Source organism: Labrus mixtus, chromosome 24, assembly GCF_963584025.1.
Source record: "Labrus mixtus chromosome 24, fLabMix1.1, whole genome shotgun sequence".
Classification (NCBI taxonomy): domain Eukaryota; kingdom Metazoa; phylum Chordata; class Actinopteri; order Labriformes; family Labridae; genus Labrus; species Labrus mixtus.
The window spans coordinates 5934662-5957931 of NC_083635.1; the positions used below are offsets into that span (position 1 = coordinate 5934662).

Genomic DNA, 23270 nt, shown 5'->3' on the forward strand with positions numbered 1-23270 from the left:
CAGTCTGTCTGCTGTTCCCTCAGCCGTGGCGTGAAAAGCCCACACTGTAAAGGGGAATTCTGGGATTTTTTTAAAGACATATTTAGGAGTGTAAATGACGAGCAGGTGGGAAAAGTTTGGGAGCTGAGAGTCTGCAGCTGTGACATCGGCTGTAAGGCTGTATTTGAATCTTTCAGGATGAATCCACTCAAACAGAGAACGTCCGGTAAACTCTTTCGGTTTTGCCGCAGCATATGAAACAGAAAGTTCCCCCTTACCGTCGAGGGAAGTTTCCTTTTTTGAATCCAGAGACAGCTTGACCTTTTTTCTCTTCACAGCCACCAGACTCCATTGTCAAAATCAACCATTTAATAATGCAGGACACAGGAGTTGCTGTTTAACTTCGGAAAAGGAGCCTCTCTGTGTGGAGTTTGCAGGTTCTCCCCGTGCATGCGCGGGTTCTCTGGTTTCCTCCCACAGTCCAAAGACATGCTCGTTAGGTTATTTGTGACTCGAAATTGCCTGTAGTTGTGGCTGATTGACTGGCAAACAGTCCAGGGTGACGTTGGTTGCAACTCGCCTCTCGTCCAATGGCAGCTGTGATCAGCTCCCGCGACCCCGAACAGGAAAAGCAGTATAGATAATGGATGGATGTTGTAGTGGTGTATTTTAAGACAGCCATTTCAGCTGCTCCTACGAGCTATGGGACCCCAATTATATAAAAAAAAAGTTGGACCTAGGTTTAAAAATAATGGAATTGCTCTTTGACTCAAAACTGAACAAGCAAACAAAATCCTGACGACATCCTGAGTCTCCTCACATGATCATTCCTCATGCTAACAGCTGGACGCTGTGTGTATCGGTGTGTTGTTCTGCGTATGTGTGTGTGAGTTTGTGTTTTGGAGGAGAAGACGGAGTGTGACCACGGCGGTCTGTTGATGTGATGGATATGATGAGGGTCAAGGAGCACCGGCTGACACACCGAAGTTGTGATCCTGCAGAGTACATACATACAAACTCTCTCTCACACACACACACACACACACACACACACACACACACACACACACGCTATTTTTCAACCACCTGACACGCAGCAGATGACTACAGCTGCAGAGAAAACACACAATAAGAACCACACACCTCATTACTCATCCGTCTGACAAAAAGCCCCACACACACACTCACACAAACACCTCATCTCTCATAGGTGCTCACAGCGCTGTCACTCACACACACCTCAGAGTGCAAACAGCACCCCAAAAACACACACACACACACACACACACACACACACACACAGAAACATGCATGGCAGTGTGCAGCACAATAACAGAGCAGACAACCTGTTAGTCGTGCTTAGACGGGCTCCTCGACAGGTCTCTCAAATTATTTCTGTGCGTTTGTCCTGGGACCACAAAGACTGTCACTTAAACGTCGCTCCGAAAAGAAAACAGATTATTTTGAACAAAATAACTACAAGCCAGAGTTTCTTAAGAACAGCTTCTCGTGAAACCGCTGAAGTCCATCACAGTTTTCATTCTGAGAGCTTTTTGACTGTATTCAAATGGAAGTCATTGTTAAAGGGGACTATTATATGTTCAGGTTTTAACAATAAATGGGTCGACAGTCGCTCAGTCTGTCCCAAAACCAAAGTGCGGACCAAATCTGGAGATTGCTCTGGTAGCTGGAGAGGTGCCAGATCACGTCCAGCAGAGGTCCGCACCTCCGAGGTCGACCATGGGGCGGTGCTAACAAAGACAAAAAAAAACAAAAAACAGTCTCCCTCAGAATCCACAGGATATTTAAACACGGCACGTTTTTTTTGTTTGTCCTTGCACGATAACCACAAAGTCAGTAGATGGACTCATATCTTTTGGCAAAATAAAAACGTTTAAATTTGGCAACGTTAGGATCTACTATCAGGAACAAAGGGCTGAGAGAATTTTACAAACCTGCACTGATTGAGGGCCAGCTTCCAGATGTTTAGAATTTGTACTGAATTGTAAGCCGTTAAAAATAGGTTTTGAGGTTTTATTCACAGCCCTGGCTCCTAAAAACAACCAGACACGCAGTAGTTTTCATGCATTGTTTGTGCAGCATCAGTGCTGTTAGTAAAAGTGGTTGCATTGTGGTGACACAGGAAGCCTTCTTACTGCAGTAAGTAGTTTATAAAGTCATTCAGAGATGAACATTTAGACGTATAAAAGAGCTGTTTGTGTTACCCACGTATCAATAAATGACATCCATACAGTGTGATCTCCTGCGTGTGATCTTTGTATTACACCATTACAGACTACAGCCGAGTGGGAGGGATGCTTATGGCTCTAGTGCGTCGTCGTCTTTGTGTGTGGAGATACGAGCAGTGCGAGCTGATTGGCTGAGTAGCACAGAGCTGCTGTTTTCATGTCTGCGCGGACGGGGAGTGTTCTCAATCAGGGATTAGACTCACACTGGGCATTATGTCGTGATCCCTTAATTTTTGAAGCCTTAAATAAAAAGGTTTGTGTGTCTTTGTGTGTGTGTGTGTGTGTGTGTGTGTGCTTCTGCTTATATACAGTAATACTAGTAGTGGTTTTTCCTGTTATGCTTCATGGTGAAATCCCTGTAAAACTGGATATACGGCAAGTGCAGATGTGTTGTTGAGTGTGTGCATGTGTTCACCTGCTCCCCTGTGTGTCAGTGATGATGACCTGTGTGTGTGTGTGTACTGTGTGTGTGTGTGTGTGTGTGTGTGTGTGCGTGCACTGACGGAGGAGGAGAAGCCTGTGTGTGTTGGCTAATGGCATTGCAGGGAAGATTCACAGCAACAATAGAGCCTCCAGCTCCTCTTTTCTGCCCCCGCACACACACACACACACACACACACACACACGCTCTATTGTGGGGTAATCTCACACTGCCCAGATAAGTGGGTCACTATTTGTACTGGCAGCATACACGTGTGTGTGTGTGTGTTTTCATAAATAACCATTATTTTTAGTGTTTTTGCAGCTCTGCAGTCACTCAGTGAAGGTAATATCTGCAGAGAATTTATGCGTGGGTGTGCGCGTTTTATAAAGCGTGTATTTACTCTGTGTGTTTGACAGAGGGTCCATCGGGGAGTTGTTGGGGGGGGGGGGAATAGCCAAGGAGCGGGCTGGTGGGCGGGAGCTTTTTAGCCATTAGTACTGGTGACACAATGAAAGTGACAAGGCAGAAGGACCTAATTGCACCCGTCTTGTCGTCAGCGAATTTGGGGGCAATTTGGCTCTCCCGCTCCTTGAGTGTGTTTGCAACAGTTTGACGCTCTTCCTTTACCTTCTCTCTTTCCCCTTCGTCGTCTTTTATTAGTTTCCCCCCCCCCCCGGGGGTTGTTTATTTTTGTCGACTTAGAGCCTTGCCTGACACTGGGGCAGAGGAGGGATGGATGGAGGGAGGGAGGGGGGAGGGAGAGGTAGACAGATAGAAATGTACACAGAGTGAAGGAGGGACAGCAGCGTCCGGCCGTCGTTCGCTCTTCGCCGTCTGCAAAGGGTGATTGATTGCGGCATTAGATTTTTTTTTTCTTCTAATTGGCGCCCGGCTGCTTCAAATGCACAGACTTTCTCTTTGATTAGATAGATTAGAAGATATAGAACTCAAGCTTGACTGTTTGTGTGGTTTTTTTTTTCTTCTTCTTCTTCCAGGAAATCAACCATGTTCTGAAAGGAGCGTTGGAGCGGCTGCGCGTAGAAGACCCCCCTGCTCATTACGACCCCCCTTCCAAGATGAGCCAAGTGAACTTCAGGTGAGAGTGTGTGTGCAGGTGTGCGTTCGAGGACACATCACACCGCGAGCTAAGAACGCTGTCGTGATGGAGACGAGGATTAACACTCACAGTCTTTGTTTGACAGCCTGACACTGACGGGATTAAACTGTCTCATGTTTGTGTGACACCGTGTGTGTGTGTGTGTGTGTGTGTGTGTGGCTGTTGTTTGTGTGTTTGTGCTTAAACAGAGGTGAGTTATGAACAGGTTTACGTCTTCCACCTTATTGGTTCCTGTGAGTACACACTCTAAGTAATGTTTACTCTGCTTGTTGTGAAAGTATGACGACAAGGCGACTCATTTGTTTTGCAGTGAACAGACACAGCTCTGTCAGTCATTTTTTAAGATGTGGTACTAGTGCCACATTAAAGAAAAACAACTTGTTATATTACGAGAATAAACTGGAAATCTTAAAGGGACACTTCACCCATTTGCTTTAAGCTTTGTATCATTAGAAACCTCCGTATTTCTTGTCTGAAAAGCAGCCTCCGATGACGCAAAAATTGTCATTTTGCGTCATCGGAGGCTGCTTTGGTTGGCGGGGGTGAAATTACATAGCTAGTTCCTCATGTTTTCAACCCACCTGTAGGGGGTGGGACCTCACCCCCAGAATCTAAAAGCAACTTTGATTCAGACCACCATGCATCCTTTAAGGTTCATGACAAACTGTGAAGCTCTGACTCACCAGTGTGAGTCGTACTCTTACGCTGGTTCACCTTATATACTGTATAAAGCAATACTTGGTCTGCTTGAACACTATCTACGTGTTTTTAGCATTCAGAAAAGTACCGGACAGTATTCATTATCAGGACATCTTCTTTATACTCTCACTCGAACAGAAATTGTGAAAAGGGCTTTTGTGTGTTCAGCATGCTCCGCCTGCACAACGACTTGAAACTCGAGAAGGGGGAGTTTATCTTTAAGACATTACAAGTAAAAAAAATAGTCCTGAATCGCTTGTAATGAGGGAAACTGGCTTCAATCATTTCAGACACTATTAGCTACACTCACCTGTCAGGAGTGTGTGTTTGTGTGTGTGCAGGTGGATGAATGTCTTTGTGTTTTGTTTGTTTTTTGGGCACTTTGCTTTCAGACGTTTGGCATAATGGAAGCTTTATCTTTGTTTCTCCGGGTTGTCAGACATGCAGCTCCCACGGCAACAGTTCAAACCTCAATCAGAGCCCTTTACTTCTTAAAGTGTTGAGGGTAAAAGATGATTTCAGAGCCGGATTCTGCAGCCGAGTGATTCTCCGATTGAAAGTTGTCCTTTTTAAAAATAACTCGCAGTGCTTTGGGAAGGACTTGGCTGAAGTGGCAGATGGTGATTTTTCAGCTTTTTACAGTGCAGCGGTGTCTTGACAGCGCTGTGGTACAATGGAGGCACGGCTCCCACAGATAGTTTGCCATGCAAACAGATGGTTGGCACGTGGAGGAAGCCGCGGTGAGCGAAGCGAGTGCGCATTCTCAGGCTGTGAGTTTGTTCTGTTGATGGAGGGGAAGTCAAGCAAGAGTGGGAGCTCCATCTGTCTCACTCCTCATTGCTCTTATCATGCGTCCCACCGTCCCTCACCTCTCCCTGCCTTTCTCTCTCACCCCCAGTGGAACCACTGTGTTTGTGTTCCTGTCAGTGGGATGCTAAAAAACGGGTGAGCGGAGCTATTCTGCATATTAGCATGCAGCGCTAACAAGCCACTGCTGCCTCTGATGAGCTTGTTTGTGCCGTCGTTAGTTTCTTCAGTGAATGTAAATGGAGTGGAGCTGAGTGTGTTTGTGCCACACACACTCTGCGAATGCATCATTCAGGATCGGCTTTGTACCAGTGTGCATGCGAGTGTGTGTGTGTGTCCTGATTGTTTACCAAAGCAAATTCACTGAGTGTGTGTGTGTGCATGGGTTGTGCACATGTGTAATTTAGACGTTACTGTGTTCTCTAATAGATGTAAATGTGATGCATGTGTGTATCTGTGAATTCAATTTAGAGGAATGTGACTGATGGTGTTTGTGAGCATGCAATAGATGTAGCAATAAGAATGCAAAGTGTGTGTGTGTGTGTGTGTGTGTGTGGGTGGATGTGTGTGTACTGTACCCTGTGTGTGTGTGACCCTGGTGGAGGTTAACGAGAGCAGCTCGACAGTGACAGAGGAGTGTGTTCTAATGATCCCAGCTAGTCCTTGGGCTCCCGTACGGGGCTCATAAACCTTGAACTTCCGCAGGCTTTTGTTGTCAGGGCTGCTTTCATTTTTGCATTAACAGCCGTGCAGGGGGAACTGTGCAGAAAACAACACCTGCGTGTTTCTTGGCCTCCAACTGAGTTTGCTCTTTCAGGATCGTTCTTCTTTACTGCTCCACCAGCGGGTTCAGAGGATGAAGGAGGGGGGGGAAAAATGGATGGCTCTGCTGAGAATGTTTAAAACAAGATCCAAAACCTTGCAAGAACGAGTTGAATTCTTTTGAAAACATGTCTCAGGATGACTAGCTCAGATGTAGAGCACTGGAAGTATTTACGTCGTCTCATAGGAAGGAGGCCCAGGTCTCCTTGTGGAGGCTCCCTGTGTTGTAATGAGAAGAAGGCAGCATGACCAGATGCTGCCTTTCTGGTTCTCAGGCTCCCAAAGAGTTCACAATCTAACCATCCATTTTCTTCCGCTTATCAGGGTAAGTCAGCCGAGGCTTCCTTCTCCCCAGCAACGTTTTCCAGCTCCTTCTTATGGATTTCAAGGCATTACCAGGCTAAACAGGATATATGACTCGAACTCTGGGTCTACCCCAGGGTTTCCTCCTAGTTTGACGTGCCCAGAAAACCTCCAAAGGGAGGCGTCCAGGAGGCATCCTAATCAGATGCCCAAACCACCTCAACTGGCTCCTTTCGATTACCAACAAAAAAAAAAGTTTCTCTTGAGGAGTTTTCGGGCCAAACAGTTCTTGGGACTTTTTGAAGAGGAGCTGTCCACTGTGGGAGTTCCCTGAGAACGTGAGGCAAACTTACATTTTGATTCTTCGTAGTTTGCATGGACAAGATTGTTTACCGGTACACAGGGGGAAAATGATGATTTAAAAAAAAAGTGCACAATTCAGTGCAAAAGGTCTGCAAACTTTCCTCCAGAATCAAATAAAAAGATTCCTCAGATTTTCAATTTCCCAAAATCTGAAACTCTGCAGTGACGAGTGCAATTTTTTTGTGGCCTTTTATGCCTTCAGGACAGTGGATAGAGTCAGACATCGGAGAGAGAGAGGGAATGACATGCAGGAAAAGAGCAACAGATCGGATTCGAACCTTGGACGTCCGCTTCGAGGACTGTAGCCTCTGTACATGAGCAAATGCACTTTAAACTTACATTACACACCACTGAAATGCTGCAGGAATCATCCCTTTATGTAAGATGAAAAGCAGAGTCATTGTCTTTTTCTTTAGTAGTTTTGTTGTTGTTGTTGTTGTTTATCTTTCTGTTAAAAGGCACAGTTCAGGACTCTGCAGAGATTATTAGAGGAGCTCATTGTGTTTCATCTTGATTTGCTCTCCTCCGTCCGTCTCTCTCTCTCTTTTTTTATATCGCCTGCTCTCGTCTTTTGTCCGGCGGCTAGATTGGGTATTTGAGGAGCAGGTTCAGATAAGATTCAGAGGGGCCAACCTCCAACACACACTCCCACAAAGACACGCACATTTTCTGGAAAACCTGTAAGCTCATTTGTTGGCCTATCTGTACGGCCTAGAGGAGAATGCAAATCGATTTTGGAGAGAGACTGGGAGTGTGTGTTTGTGTGTCTTACTGTTTCCTGTATTTGACGAGCGACTCTGAAAGTGTGATGAGCTCGGCTACCAGTTAATCTGTATGAACTTAAACTAAACTACACAGTGTCTTCCCCCCAACAAACAACTGGAACTAATGAATGTCTCTGCCGCAGTTTCATTTGCACATGTACTTAAACTATTCATTATGAAGTCTATAAAAGTTCAGTCAGTGGTGAAAGTTGTTCATAGTGTCACAACCTGACTCTGAAGGCCAGAAACAAGGGAAACATACGGTTTAACTTAACGGTGCTTACCAGAAGAAGAAAATCAGCTGGCTCTACATGAGTCTGTATACAGAGGTGATGACATCATGTATTTGTCCTTAGCAGGTTCATTTTTGATACAGCTGAAATCTTCCCCGTCTGAAGTTTTTGCCAACCCTGCTTCACTTTCTGCAGAGAGTGAAACACTATTTGATTGACTAATTAAAGATAAGGTTGTACTAATGATGCTCCTGCCACTCTCTATTACTACATTTAGGATTTTGTATATCCTGGTTTTCAGTGTCTGTAAAGAAGTCTCGGTGCATGTGTGTGTTTTTTGACAGCTCCATGACGAGGTCGGTGGAGTTTCCAGCTGACTGGGGCCCTCTGGGTATCCATGTCGTCCCCTACTGCTCCTCTCTGAGTGGACGGTAAGCGCACACACACACACACACACACACACACACACACACACACACACACTCATAATTAATGTGACTTCCATAAGGAAAGGCAGATGGCAATGTTGACTTATAGACTTGCATAACGAATTCAAGCGCCGCTGGCATGCAGTCATGAAAGTGTTTACCTCCCTGGATTCATATTGACTCTTCAGTGTGTGTGTGTGTGTGTGTGTGTGTGTGTGTTTCAAGAACCCTGGGCCTCCACATTAAAGGCATCGAGGAAAACAGCCGCGCCAAGAAAGAGGATCTCTTCAAGGCGGACGAGTGCATCGTTCAGATCAACGACACGCCGCTCCAGGACAAAACCTTTGCACAGTGAGTATACTCCATCCACATTCAGGGTTTGAAAGCAGCCATGTTGAGGTGTTTTACTTTACAAAGCCATGTCATGTCATCCAATCAGCTTTCACTATTCATTAATAAATATCTCAAACTTGAAGCTCTGAATGTTAGAGTGGTGACCTCATCTTCTCTCAGCATTTCCATTTTCCGAAGTACACTCTCTTGTCACTGAAACAACTCTTAATCCTCTCAGTATTTTGGATATTTTGTACACCAAACACATACCTCAGAGGTGCTAATGAGCTTCTGTTCCACTTTGTCTACCCTGATTTGTTTGCCAGTTTCAGGGCTATGTTGCATGCGTTAGAAGGTATTATTTCACACATACGTATATACCTGACAGTAATCATAGGCCAATCCTTACAGCAGAACCTCCTCTAGCTTCCATTTGACTTAGAACAAAATCATATGCTGCAAAATGAACATGATGCCCCACCGAAGAAGACTTGAAACTAGAGATTTAGACGATAAAGTAATCAGGAAGATGTTTACTGAGGCGATAAATCAGCTCATTTTCTTTTGCAATCATTTGAGTCGCCCCCTGCTGGCCGTTAAAACAACAGCAGGGTGAAGGCGGTCCTTAGTGGCATCATTTTTGGAAACGAGAGTCTGCGTCTGCTCTGAAGACGAGAGGATCCGCTTCAGAGTCGTTAAACTGATTGATTCGTCCTCGTGAAATTGACAGGATGCAATCAGGGAGATGATTCCATCAAAGAGAAGAAAAAGAAACCATTCTGTCGGGTCTTTTTTTAAATCTATAAAAACAAGCAGTCCTCTTATGATTGCAGAGTGAGGTTTCTCTCTCTAACAAAGCTGAGCACAGATTATAGCTTGACCTTAAACCAATCGAAACCAATCCTAGAAATAGACTTGTCTTTTTTTTTATGTGTCAGGGATGTAATTAGAGGCTAAATAAAGCCCCAAAAAGGCAGAACAATAACATCTTTCTGTGTTTGTGTGCCGTGTACTACCTCTTACCTGCCACCATTGTTACACGATATCTCACCTGCCGTTCAGTTTGTCTCCTTTATCAGCACAGACAAATCCCTCTCATTGTGTGCCTTTACTATCTCTCCACCACATCTCTGCTTTCTTTCTGTTCCTTTCCTAATTTTCTCCTCCCACACCTCCTCGTCCCCGTCCTCGCTCTATTCTCTCCGTCCTCTCTCTGTGTCGGAGCTGAATGGGTTGTCTGTGCTGTGTGGCTGTTGTGCTGATGGTAGTCTATTAAAGCCCGCTGTAAGGTCTCTCCCACATCTGACAGGGACCGCGGTGTCCCAAACCAGCTGGAGGAGTCACTCTGTGCCCGATCCAAATTGAAAACACAGCTCCATTTACGATGCACAAGCCGTTCTCCTTCTGTGCGCCGCCTGACTTTCTCCCTCTTTGTAGTGTTCCTCCAGGCAAATTGGCACTGTTGGCTTAAGTCTTGTGCTGCATGAAGTGCCACAAATATGATCATTATAACTTTTTTAGTACTGAACTGGGATTATTTGATCATTCAGATAGTTTGATGAGGACCCTGATATTGACAGAGGCTTGAAAATAAAACAGACTGTTTATTATTCAATCTGTAAAATGTAGATTAGCAGGCGAGCAAGTCGTCCATGACGCATTTTTAAGGTTATTGCACGCCCCATGCGCCGACGTTTTTGTCCTCATCGCAGCAGCCGTGTGTTTGGCCTCGACCATCGCCGCTGCATGTTGTCGCCCGCTCTCTCCTCCCAACATTTCCTGTCTCTCTTCAGCTGTCCTGTCTCATAAAAAGGCATCAAAAGGACCAAATATAACAACAACAAAAGACAATTTAAACCATCACAAACAAAGAATATCACATCTCAAATGCTATTCTGCAGACACATCATATCCTGCAGGATTCACCAGTTTATGTTATGTTCTATAATCTACATGCTAACAGGCTGTTGTTGAACTTTCTTCTGCCTGAAATACAGAATAAGACAGAGATGTATAATTGCAATGTGACTTTTTCTCGTTCCTTCATTTGACCTTTCTGTCCCCAGGTCTCAGGAAGTTTTCCGCCAGGCAATGAACACGTCCTCTGTGCGTCTAGAAGTCGTCCCGGTGGGCAACAAGCATCGCTATGAGAAGAGCCTCATCGGACAGCTCTTCGACGGCAAAGAGGCCGCTGCTAAAGCCAAGAGTCCCATGGTGGCCCGGGCGAAAACGGAACCCCAGCCAGAACCCAAACAAGAACCCAAACCGATCAGCAGACTGGAAGCGAGGCAGCCGGATACGCGCGCGAAGACCCCGGAGCCATCTGCTGCGATAAATACACCACCTCCATTGCCTCTGTCCGGGCCCGTGGAGAGGGTCTCTCCTGCACTTCCAGCCAGAGCAGCGAGCGCATCACCGTCTCCCAACACCCGCAGCCAGAGCCCCCTGACCAGTAAGAGCCCCGTTCTGTCCAACCTGGCCAACAAGAAGGGAGGCAAGAGGATCAAAATCGACCTGAAGAAAGGTAAACAGGCAGCCTCATACTGTTCTGTTTGATACTTGAGGAAGCTCTCTTATTGGTTGTTAACTATAATCACCATGGTTGTGAGGACAACGCAGTCCGACGGTGGTGGCTGGGCGTCAGGGACGTCAGATGGTAGTAGTGCCCGATCCCCTCGCTGGAGGTTGGGGGAGCCCCGTCTACTCGAGAGCTCGGCCTCTGCCGCCTCCTCGGCTTCTAACACACTGCGACAGCGAACAGCGGCGTGAGCCCTCAAGTCTCTTGTGATTTCAATTTCACATTTCAAAAAGAGCAAACAGAAAATCATTTCGCAACGCTTGCATAAGGTTCAACTCACACACTCCTATCCCTTCCTCGATAGTAAAAATGATCCCTGGTCTTTTTGAGGATATTTTAGCTTATTTTTAGTTTTCTTCCACATTTCTTTTTCTTATCTCATAACAAGGGAACTCAAATCTCCTGAGCGTCTCATTTGGAAATTCTCAATGTGATATTTCCCCCTAGAAGACAGATTTATTTGAGGTATCGATTTTTGGAAAGAAATAGTTCCATATATGGCTCATCCCCCTGAAAGAACATTAAGTCACTATTGAAAGTAACTTTCCATCGTGAAGACATTTTCCATTTCTTAAGGATAACCTCACAGACCATGCGTCTGTTTTTACCTTTTAGGTTTTAACCCAGCCTGAATCAGTCTGGCTTCCCGGCCGCCTTATCTCTTATCCCTCTCAAACACATCCGTGCAGGAGCTGCTGATGTGTCGATAACACTGGAATAGCTTCTTTGGGCTGTGAATAGGCTCTGTTCTAGCAACCTGTAGTGTTACGGGGCATTGAAAAGGATTGCTGTAATTGGGCTGCATGCACACGCCCACACATACTCGCTACAGGTGCCCGGAGAAAAAGCCGGAGACACTCAGATGAAAGGATGGAAGAAAAATGGGCTCCACACTTTTCAGCTCTCTCCGCCTTTTTACGGTCTCTTTTTGTTCCCAGCACCTTTTCCATCCCTCCTATTTTCTTCTCCTTCTCCCTCCATCTTTCCATTGTTTGATTTTGTTCCCCCCCCCCCGTCTGCCTCCATCCCTTTCACTCGATGCAAGATCAGAGCGGGGGATATTATGGGGTTTCTAACACCCTCTCCCTTGGCAACAGGCTCTTTCTCTCCCTGATTGACAGGCGGTGAGGTTTTAGGTGCGCTAATGTAGGGCAGGCAGAGGCTTAGCTCGGAGACCAGATAGCATCGCTCACCGCCTTTAGTATGCCACGCCGGCTTTGCTCTCACACACACACACACACAGACACACACACACACACACACACACACACACACACACTCAGAGCGTGGCACATTTCACTCATGGCTTGGGGCTTGTGAGGCCGTGAAAAAGGGAGAGGGTGGAGGCTCTGGGGGTTGATGGCTCATGCTTATGTGTGTGTGTGTGTGTGTGTGTGTGTGTGTGTGTGTGTGTGGCCCCTGAAATACACACAGACACACTTGTAAGTGTATACACACAGATAAAACCAAGCTCACACCCACAAGGAAAATCTTTGTGGAAATCACGTTGCATCCCCAGGGAGGGAAGCTAGAGAAGGGAATAATATCTCTCAGGTTCTTCTCTCTCTCTTACCCCCCCCCCCCGCCTCCACCTTCCTCCCATCTTCTCCCTCTGCCTCCCTTCATCAGCCACCGTTCGGCCTGCTCACACGTGAAATTAAAGGCAGAGTCTGTCTAATCCGGCTCGGAGAGAAGCCTTCTCCCGGCAGCTCAGAGGATGAGCCAGGCAACAGCCCCCCCCACGCCCCCTCTCTCCTCCAGAGGAAAGCAGACTCTTAAACAGAAGTTAATGTGGTTTAAGCTGCTCAAACTGTGGACCAGGTTCGTCAGGACCAGAGAGGGGAGAAGTGAACAAAAAGGGAGACGAGAGGAAAATCAAAAAAATGTCATAAAGTTAATGAATTAAAAAAAATCTTCTTTTCCTCCAGGTGCAGAGGGTCTGGGCTTTACCGTGGTAACCCGAGACTCCTCGGTCCACGGGCCAGGGCCGATCCTCGTGAAGAACATCCTGTCCCGCGGTGCCGCTGTCAAAGATGGCCGCCTGCAGCCGGGAGACCGCATCCTGGAGGTAGGATTTCCAAAAGTGATGTGTGGCCGTTTTTTTAAAGGCACGGCAAGATTACAAAAAAACAGTCAGCACAGCACAAAATTCTTCCTGTTCCACAGATCAAACCTGGAACGCAAAAAAGTCCCCCGTGTCACAACCAAAACTAGAATAATAATAAACGTGTAAATGTGTATTTATTGGATTTGTTTGCATCCATTGTTATATCTTAAACTTGAAGATATTAACCACATAGGCAAATACATTCTTGAAAAGTATGATGTGTGGCACCTCTGACATGTTTACAGACAACATGATTCTCTACAGGTGCACAGGTTATCTGTCATGATGCCTAAGTGACTCAGAACCCGCCTTAAGCTAAACTTGGCATTTTCAGTTACGGAGGATAACCCGAGCAGCTGGAATATAAAGCCTGTTAGAGCCACGGCGAATACTGTACTGACTTTGTAGATCTTCGGTAAACACGACCCGTCGAATTGATCCTACAAATCCTGAGTTGTTTTGATCCACACTTTCATGCATCTTACATTTCAAGTTCTAAACCTATTTCATGAGCGTGGAAATGTAGAACATGAAGTGTCATATGTCGCTGACGAAGCAGTGGGAGCAACTTGGGGATCCTAGAGGATGTGAAAATATATGATTATAACATCATGAATGGTCAAATTCAAATCCTTATATCCTACAGATGAACAGATTTCTACTGTAGAGTGTTTTAGGTCGGACTTCTTTCTACAGAAGAAAAAGTCCGCTTGACGTTTATGAAGAACCTCAATATTGTAGACTGACAACCTTTATGAAAACCATCATTAGAAGTGTTTTTTCTTCTTCTGCCACTTCCCTCAAACGCTCTAACATGTTAAGCGTTGTCCTCTATGAGTGTGGTTTGATACGTGTTGTTGAAGCTCTGCCAGTGGATTACACACCAAGGCTTTAATCTACTCCCCTGTGCGTTTGTTTTCTGCTCTGTTTCTGTTTTGGTGCGCAGGTGAACGGAGTCGAAATGACGGGCCGCAGCCAGGAGGAGCTGGTCGCCATGCTGCGCAGCACCAAGCAGGGGGAGAGCGTGTGTGTGGTGGTGGCGCGGCAGGAGGACATCTTCCTGCCTCGGGAACTGGTAAGAGAGTGTGAAGATGCAAAAAACACACAGCTGGCTGAACCTCCAGAGTACCCCCACTTCTCTCTCTCCTTTGCTCTGTCAGCTTCTCTCTCTTCATGGTCGTCACTCTTTCTGTCTCCTCCTCTTCGTTTCCCTCTTTCCTTCCTCCACATTGTGCCACTTTTTCCCTCTTTTTCTCTCCACTTTTCGCTCTGTGCCCTTGTGCCTATAAACACCACACACACGGACGCACAAAACAAACACACCCAGAGCACGCTCCAGCCCTTCCTGTCCCTCTTCGGTTTGTTGACACAGCCATGCAACGAGGAAGTTTGCACATACGCCACAGCAGCCCTGCAGGAAACGTGCTAGCATGTCCACGCATGTCGGCACGCCGCAGGTTTTAAGTGACCGCGTACCTGCGGCCGCTCACAGAGTCACAGGTCAACATCAGGGCTGTGGAACCAGGGACATATTATCAATAAACACACACACACACACACACACAGCCAGGTGGCCTTGTGAAAGTCAGCCGCTCTCTGTAAATGATGTTTTGACTCTGTTCTCTCCCCTCTGTCCTCTGCGGTTATTCTGATGATTCCCTTTCCGTTACTTCAAAGAGGTCTGAAAAAGGCGCGCTGGGCCTTTGTAGTGACTGATGCATATTCACACCTAGAGTTTTGCTGCGCACACACTCAGGCAGACAAACTCCTTACCACCTAGTCCTTGATAAAAACTTGAACACTTGTGCTCTCACACACACACACACACACACACACACACACACACACACACAGTCTTTAAACATCCAAGTTACTGCTTCCCAAAATAGTTTGCCCTCATTAATGGCCCAGCAGTCTTGGCATAACAAGTGCACTTTGAAGAGCCTCTACAGTTTTCATCTAACACTTGCTTGTATTTGTGCATTAGAGACTTAAAGAGAGAGAGAGAGGGAGAGAGAGAGAGGGAGAGAGGGAGAGAGGGAGGCAGAATGAGAGAGAGCCTTCACTCCTGCCTCTGTTGAAGTTGTCGGTGCCCCCTGTGAGATCTGGCCCCCTTATCTCCAGCACAGTCCTCAAACCTCAAAGACAGTTTGATGCCCCCTAAGCGCACACACACACACACACACACACACACACACACACACACACACACACACACACACACACACACACACACACACATGTATACATACCCTCACATATTTACAGACATAACAACACACGGGCACTCTAGAGAGTCTGCGTCATTGAATCTAGATGTGCGAACCCTCAAAAAGCGATGGATTACATAAAAAGCACAGATGCAGTAACTACCAGAGAGAGAGGGAGAGAGAGAATTCCAGCTGCAGACAAGGGGCGATCAACCTGCAACGATTTGCAATACGAAAACATGCTGCAAATGTAGGTACAGATGCAAATCCAAAAACTCAACCAAAAGTCCAGAAAAGGAATGCAACGTGCTGCAAAGGGATTTTTGTGCCTTTATTGTAGAGACAGGACAGTGAGTAGAGGAGAGATGTTTTCAAAGAATTGTATTTGAAATGTAAAAGTCTGGTTTGGGAGAAAGTGAGGGAGACGTCTCGATTGATGTTGATGCAGTTGTTGCTTTATGCTGAGCGAGTCTTTTCATTTGCATTTTTCTTCTGGAGTTTTGCATGTGCTGGTGTATTTGCATCACCATTTGAGCCGCTGCACATCAGTCGCCTCTGTCGGCCATCTTGGATCGTTCATCATCATTCAAACTAGCCAAATGAGTACATGCAAGAGCCTGCAAACACAGCTACAGCTTTGAAAAATCTTCCTTAAAAACACAAAAAGAAGGATTGCGTCCCTCCTTCTCCTCCCTCGCCTCTTTCTTAATTGCTCCACTTCTTCTCAAGTTGTAAATTGTTGTGGAAATTCATGAGGAGCGCTAGCAAGGAGCGGCTCGCTACGATTTAGTCGCACAAAAGATGTAATGATGATGGAGACGCATTAAGCCGACGTGGCCATCTGCCGATCCCAAAAATGTCTCCTGTGTAGGTGTCTGTCTGCACGTCTGCCTGGCTGCACATGAATATTCATCACGGTTAGAGTCGCTGTGTCATCTTGTAAAAAAACTGCCGTTATGTATCCACAGAACCACGGTGGTATTTGTTAAAAAAAAAAGAAGCATCAGATGCAGATCAGCAATTCATTATCGCACTTTTACATGAAGGATCGGCTGAGATTAATTGGCTGAAAAACAATTCAGAGTTTTCCTTGAGTAACCTCGCTGTTGCTGCCACAGATAATTAATCCACAGTATCAGTTTATTCGCATAAATCAAGGTTTAACTCGCTCTGCTTGATGCTTGAGTTATTCTAATATGAAAAAAACAACAACGTCACTTTGGGTATCTGGAACCATTCATGACACATTTAAATGAAATGATCTGTAAGTAGTGGCTGATTACCTGATCACAATCTGATTATGTGCCTGCAGGAGGAAAGCCCCACCTGCCTCTCTCCTGTGGTTTGAACCTAAAAAAGCCTCTCTTAAAATCTCACTCACTGAAGAAAAGTTTGCTTATGCCTTTTTTGTGTATCCTTTAAAACTCCTAAACAGGTTAAGAGATTAACACGAAGCTGGTTAAAACGGCTCGATTCAGCTCAGAAGCAGGTATATATTTTTAGAACGGTGTGGGTACGGTGCATGACAAAGACTCCAGAGAGAAAGTATCAGTCAAGGCGGTATGGAGAGAGAAAGAGAAAGATCATTACTCACAGGGTCGCGTCCTTGTATCCAAAATAATTAAATTTAACGTCTGACTGAACCTGAAAGTGACACTGAAATAAATAAGTCCAGAGAAGTTGGCCGTCACCGCTGAAGAGGAGAGTATTAGTAACATTCAGACACTTCTGCACGTTAAGGATGAAGTGTGTGCTTCAAATACCGACAAAGCTCTTTCATAGTTACTCCTGTCAGAAACAGGGACAAAGCTCTGCAGCTCCATTCACATGCAGTACCTCTCATGAGGCCCTGGCACACCGAGCAGAGCTAAAACCGGGGGCGACGATGGCTCACCGACGGTTCCACTACGACCGATGGACGGCGATCTCCTCGGTTGTGTCAGGGCCTTAAGCAGCGGTGACCAGTTTGGTAACGTTAAAAAAAAAAAAGAAGAAAAAAAAAGGCATGCTCAAAAATGATTGCGAGAACTGTAATTGGTCCCAAATCAGAACAACTAAAAGTCTTCCTTATGTTGATGACTTCAAACTCTGAAGCTCTTTCAATTTCATCTTGCTGGAGACAAGAATGCATTTACTAGATTTCATGGCAGTGCGTCCAAACTCAATCTGGATATTTCCGTCTCAGCCAAACTGGCGGACAGACCAACGTGCCAAAGAGTTCTGCAGCTACATGTCTAAAAATAAGTGAGAGAAGAGGGTAAAATAAATGTTCTTTATTGCACAGAGGCAGATTTTTTTAAGTGAAGGACACTTGGAGAGTAGAGGTCAGTTCATCATGCCGGATGCAGCAGCAGCAGCAGCAGCAGCAGCCCTGGACATGGTCAGATTTTTTTTTGCCAGAAGATGCTTCAGAAGTGACTGACGCAGCAGTTTGAAGCGAGGTTGAGGTTTCTGTTCTTCCTGCTCAATCCGGCTGCCAACCTACAAGATTTATATCCTCTCCTCCAGAAGTCACATAGTCTTTTTTTTTTATCCCTCCTGTACAAGTAAAGTAGACTTTTAGAGGAAGTAGCTGAACTGCTGATTGATTAGTTTCAATAGAGCAGGTATTGATGTTTCATGAGCACATGTGGTTGTGTGAAAGCGCTCGGTCGTCAGCGCTGTGAGGCAGAGCGGTCTCATTCAGTCAAAAGAGCAACAAAAGCCTCCGAATCAGCCACATGGTTAGGGTACAAAAGGAGGACGCTTTTCTAGCCCGTCTCCTGTCCTCTCAGAGTAATTAAAAAGTGATAACTTCTAATCACAGTTTCATTCCTGTCAGCGTTTCTGCGTCTCTCCAACCCCGCGCTGTTCTCATTATTTCGCCGGGCCTCGCTTTTTTTTTTTTTTCCCTCCAGAGATTCTTTTGTGATGTGTGAGTTTTTGTGGGTTCCAGCAGGAGTGGATGTGCGTGTGTTCGTGTGAAGGGGAAAGCTGCGGGATTTTGAGTTCTGCCAAGGACAGGACGGAGGGTCAATCTGCACATGCTGACCCTCAAACCTAGGCCAGATCACAGGAAAGGAGGCTCGTCAGGCAGAGGGTGACTTTTCTTTGTTGCTGCTGCCTCTCTGTCTGTCCCTCTTCTTTATTCCAGTTTGAAGCTCGTCTTCCACTTTCCATTATCCCCCCCCCCAGTAACACCCCAGATTTATCCCTCAATCAGTCATTAAACTTCCCTTTCTCTTCGTCGCGAGGTAAAGGTGTAAAGCGGTGAAGATGCAGACATTAAGGCGATTAATTGGCAGCTCCGTCGTCGCCTCCGAGCACGCCGAGATCTCATCTTAATTGAATGTCGCTCTCACCGCTAATCCCGCCGCTTTGAAACCCCCCATTTAGAAATCCTCCTCAACAAAAGCCTCTGTGTAATCGCTGTGTATCAACCCCCCCCCCCTCCTCTTCTTCCTCGCCACCCACCCTGGGGTAGGAAAAAGCTCCTTTTTGTCTCCTCATTTGGGGAGGGTGGTCTCTCCCCTGGCTAAAAGCTTGTTAAAGAGCCATTGCTAAAGGGCTCATATTGAGGGGGAGGAGGGGGTCACAGAGTGGAGCCATGGGGTCTCAGACCCCTGGGGGACACAATCTGCCCCCAAGGTAAGAGCATTAAAGGGGATACTGGAGTGTGTGCGTGTGTTAGGACCACCGCTGAGATTCACTTTGTTGTGTAAATACATCGGAATCAGCAGCGAGAGGCGAAAGATAAACGAGTCGACATCGTGAGACTTTGCTGTTTCATAACTTTCCAATATCCTCCCGGCTTTGATGAAGCCTCCTTCACCCCGTGTGTTATTGCAGCTCGATCACAGAGGTATTTAAAAACCTCCCAGGTTGCCACCTGAGTCCTCTCAAGTGTCTCTCAAGCAGGAAGTGGCGGATTGTCTTTGTAATTCCTCCGGTTTTGAGTTGCAGCGCTCTGAAACGCCTTGTTGATAAAAATAAGCCCCGACTCAAAAGCCGCCTTGGGTTATACTGAAATAGAAATGGCTTCCATGACTTTCCAGGGAAGAATTGTGCTTCATTTTCTTGTTATCATCACTTCAAGAAAAGTGAACACGAGCCCTCAGCTGAAAGACGATCACCGAATGTGTTTTTGTCGACTTAAGAAATAAAGTTTAATTGGTATTTTGATTTATATTCAGTAGCTACACTTAAACAATGTGTTTCATTTTTTTTTTTAAACTTTACCAGGATGTCTGACCCTCCCTGTGAAGAATGACATGTTTTATTTTGAAAGGTAGAGGAACAAAGCCCGCTGTGATGCACCGTGCGCAAAGCACAACTATGACTTTCAAACTTTTACACATATGGCTTGTGTATCGGATCATTGTCTGAAAATATTTCTCTGCAGGAAACGACTTTTTAGGCAAACTTGAGGGCAGAAAATTGCTAAACGGTAGATTTAAGGTTAGGGATGGGAGCGCATCCCCTGACAAATCCTTTCAGAAACTGTCGCTGCGAAAGATTTTGAAATAGCTCTTTGACTCCTTTTTGTAAAGGTTGTCAGCGCTCTGTAAGGCACTGGGTGATGATGTCATCATGCATCTAATATCTGTCGTGCTCTAATTAATACTCACTCGGCCGTCATCTGTTTTTAATGCAAAATGAAAGCGGTGACTAAACACCGTGGGTGAGATCGGCTCCTTTTTGAGCGTCTTTGACTGTGATGCAGACACCTTCCAGGTTTATCTCGGTGACTGGAGCTCTGACTCACACTGTGGAGCGGAGTAGCCCCTCTTGGCCTTAAGGTTTTCTAACAGGCTGCTGTTTTAATTAAGCGCCTCGGCGAAAGCAGTCGCAAGAGCACAGCTGACAGACGAGAGACAGAATGCGAGGGGACGGAGGATCGCAGCCGCGTGGAAAGTGTGAGCACCCACAACATTAGACCGGAGGACATTTTGACTCCCACATCCTTCAGCGCTGTGCCAAGATGAGAGGGGGAAACCTGAACATGGATTTTCTTGATTCATTGGCGGGTGATGTAAGCCTCAGCAATCCTGGCATTGCTGCGCGGATCTTTTACAGCTGTGACAAGTGGTATGGCTGCTATATACATATTCTTCTCGGCCTACATAAGCTGTGATGTGCAATCAATGAAAACATCTTCAAGTGCATTTTATCCTCATTTACCGTGGCCTCTGTTTTGCATGTGATGTTCGGGCACTAGTGCTTGCAAAATGTAAGAGTAGACATAGCCTCTTGGTTTCAAAGTTAAGCGAATGCATAACTCCCTTAAAACCTGTTTTCTTCCTAAGAGCCAGGAGGGGAACCTAGCTGCTCCGACTGGCAGCAACAAAATCTGACAAAACCAAGAAGTGTCACCGTCTCTTCAAACTCCCTCCGTCCAGCAAAAGACACAAAGCATCTCCCGCCTTAGATCACTGCCTACCCTCATTTTGATGTTTGCACATTGCTCATATAAAGACTGCACGTTCCTCCACTTTTTTTTTTTTTTTTTTTTGATATCCGTGATGAATTTGTGTTTTTTTTTATTGTTTGCACTAATTCCTCCAGATTTCCCTTCCACCTTCCTCTTCTTTGTCTCCTCTAAATCCTGAAATAAGTCAACTCTCCGTCCGACTCCAGTCACAAAAAGAGCAGGAAAATAAAAGGAATCCGTGCGTGCACTCACACCCTCTTAACCCTCCATCCCTCCTCTTCGAAGAAAAAGAAAAGCTTGATATGGAGGTGGTGCTGAGGCCTCTTTTTCTCACTGGGTGACTGAACCTGGCATTTTATTCTTCCTGCTCTCCATTTTACCGTCCTCTAATGACAGACATTTTCCCTCTTTTTTTTGTTTTTTTTTTGTTGTTTTTTTGTCGCCCTCCTCCATCTTTATTTTTCGATGCCACGGGTCATTTTCTCCACGTTTGACGGCAGTGGGTGGGCGATGGATGTAGATGGAGACCTGTGGCGAGGGAGAGGAGTACAGTAAGGTTTAGAGATGAGGATGAAATGTAAAGAGGGAGGAGGAGGAGGAATGAGAAGAGCGGGGTATACCTCGGGGAAGGGTTATTACTTTTAAATGCTCCTCTGCTCCTCCATACCCCCTCCTCCTCCTCCTTGTCCTCCTCCTTCCTCCCCCACTGTGCTGCAGGAAGAGGTATGAAAAGGTTATTATGTTTCCTTTAGAAATGGCGTGCTCTCCGTCTGTGCCTTTCATCTCCAAATGGAATAACCACTCTACTTTCTCTTCCTCCTCCTCACTACACCTTCATCTCTCTGTCTTGTATGCAACACCTGCTCCTCTTTTTCTTTTTCTTTCTCCTGCTTTTCTATTTTCTTCCCCTCCGCCGTCTTCCATCTGACTCTTTAATCCGTTTCCCTGCTCCTTCCCTTTTCTTTTCTTTTTTTTTTTTTTAACTCTGTTGAGCATAATCAGAGAAGCTGTAGGAGTGTCACAGCGTTAGACATGGTGCTCCTTCCTCATTCGTCAGTGATCACACACAGCACTAATTATGTAAAGCAGGTATAAGGTGTTTGTATGGAGAGGCTTTTCCTGTCGGGAATCAAAGCTTTTTACAAAACACTTCAAGAAAACTTTGGTAAAAGTCTTAAAAACCGATCCCTGCTGTCGTCTTTGTCCGTGTTTTTCAGAAAGACGAGGAGGCGGGCAGTCTGGTGTACGAGGACGGCAAGGAGCAGCTCATGTACGAGGTGCCGCTGAATGAAACGGGCTCGGCCGGCCTCGGGGTCAGCCTGAAGGGAAACAAGTCCAGAGAGACCGGGGAGGACCTGGGCATCTTCATCAAGTCCATCATCCACGGGGGGGCCGCCTACAAGGTAAAGAAGGACTCAGAGGTTGTTTGCAGAAGCGTCCTTTTTGAGAAGACAAACAAAAGTCAAACACATAAAAACATAAAAGAATCCAGAAATGTAGCGAACATCGTCCTACCAATGAGGGACGACAAATCCTTTGAAGCTTGTTTAAAGAAAGAAGACAGAAATGTGTGAGTTGAACAAGAAAAGCAAAACTACCAGGAATGTTCCAGCTCATGGAGGTGGACACACAGCTTTCCTTCCTCTTCCCTCTGATGTGTCTCCTCTTATCCCCTTCCTTTGTGCTTCTCGCACCTCCGTCTCATTTCCTGCCTTTCTCCGAGTCAACACCTCCCCTCCCTACTCCGCGACCCCTGACCCCCGTTGACCTTTTGCGAACAACCACTCCCGTCGCACCAACCCGCAGCCGTCTTATCGCTATCACTCAGTGCTCACGTCAAGTTGTGAGTGCATCAGGAAGGAGAAACATCCCATTTCAGCACTTTGAGGTTCCTCCACTTGGCCTCAATATCCCCTCCTTCTTTCACGTGTCACATCTTCTTTGCTGCACCCAGATCTGCAGCGCACGCACAGAGACGAGTGTGGCCTTATAGATAAATGGCTGGTTTGGGATCAGGGCGGCCAGAAAGAGGCTCCTGACAGCTGCTGATGTGATAGCTCTGCGACCGAATGGCCTACAAAGATCTGCGCCCGGCTGCAAAACAGGGTTTTCTGGGACGAGTAACCACATAAGAGGGAGATGGGAATGAGGCAGACAGTATTGAGGGAAGAAATGATCAGGAAGAAAACAAAAGAGAGATGGAATACGAGGAGAAAAAGTGCAAAGTGGCAGCAGGAAGACAATCCATCAGGGCGTCAGTCTGAGTGTCTCCTCCATCTTGATGCATGCTAATGAAAGCAGCTAAAGGAGCCTGATGAGACTTAGCAGATCCAGGGCCGGGGCAGAGGAGGGAAGCCGGCGTCCCCCGAGTCTGACTGACACACACACACACACAAAAAAAAAAAAAAAAGAGGGAGGAGATGAGGAAGAGTCATGGAGAGATC

At 46.1% G+C, this 23270-nt stretch overlaps 1 protein-coding gene across 2 annotated transcripts in view; it reads left to right on the top strand.

The window, feature by feature from the left end:
- pard3ba (par-3 family cell polarity regulator beta a) overlaps window positions 1–23270 on the top strand; it is a 156996-nt gene that overhangs the window by 42563 nt on the left and 91163 nt on the right. The window contains exons 1-8 of one of the 2 annotated variants that reach the window (XM_061032382.1): window positions 3417–3495; window positions 3648–3748; window positions 8105–8191; window positions 8414–8539; window positions 10588–11045; window positions 13028–13167; window positions 14153–14281; window positions 22044–22229. In XM_061032382.1, the coding sequence (XP_060888365.1) occupies window positions 3729–3748; window positions 8105–8191; window positions 8414–8539; window positions 10588–11045; window positions 13028–13167; window positions 14153–14281; window positions 22044–22229 (1146 nt within the window). In that variant the 5' untranslated portion in view covers window positions 3417–3495; window positions 3648–3728. Of the gene's footprint in view, window positions 1–3416; window positions 3496–3647; window positions 3749–8104; window positions 8192–8413; window positions 8540–10587; window positions 11046–13027; window positions 13168–14152; window positions 14282–22043; window positions 22230–23270 lie in introns of those variants that run through there. The other variant, XM_061032381.1, reaches the window with a different exon arrangement.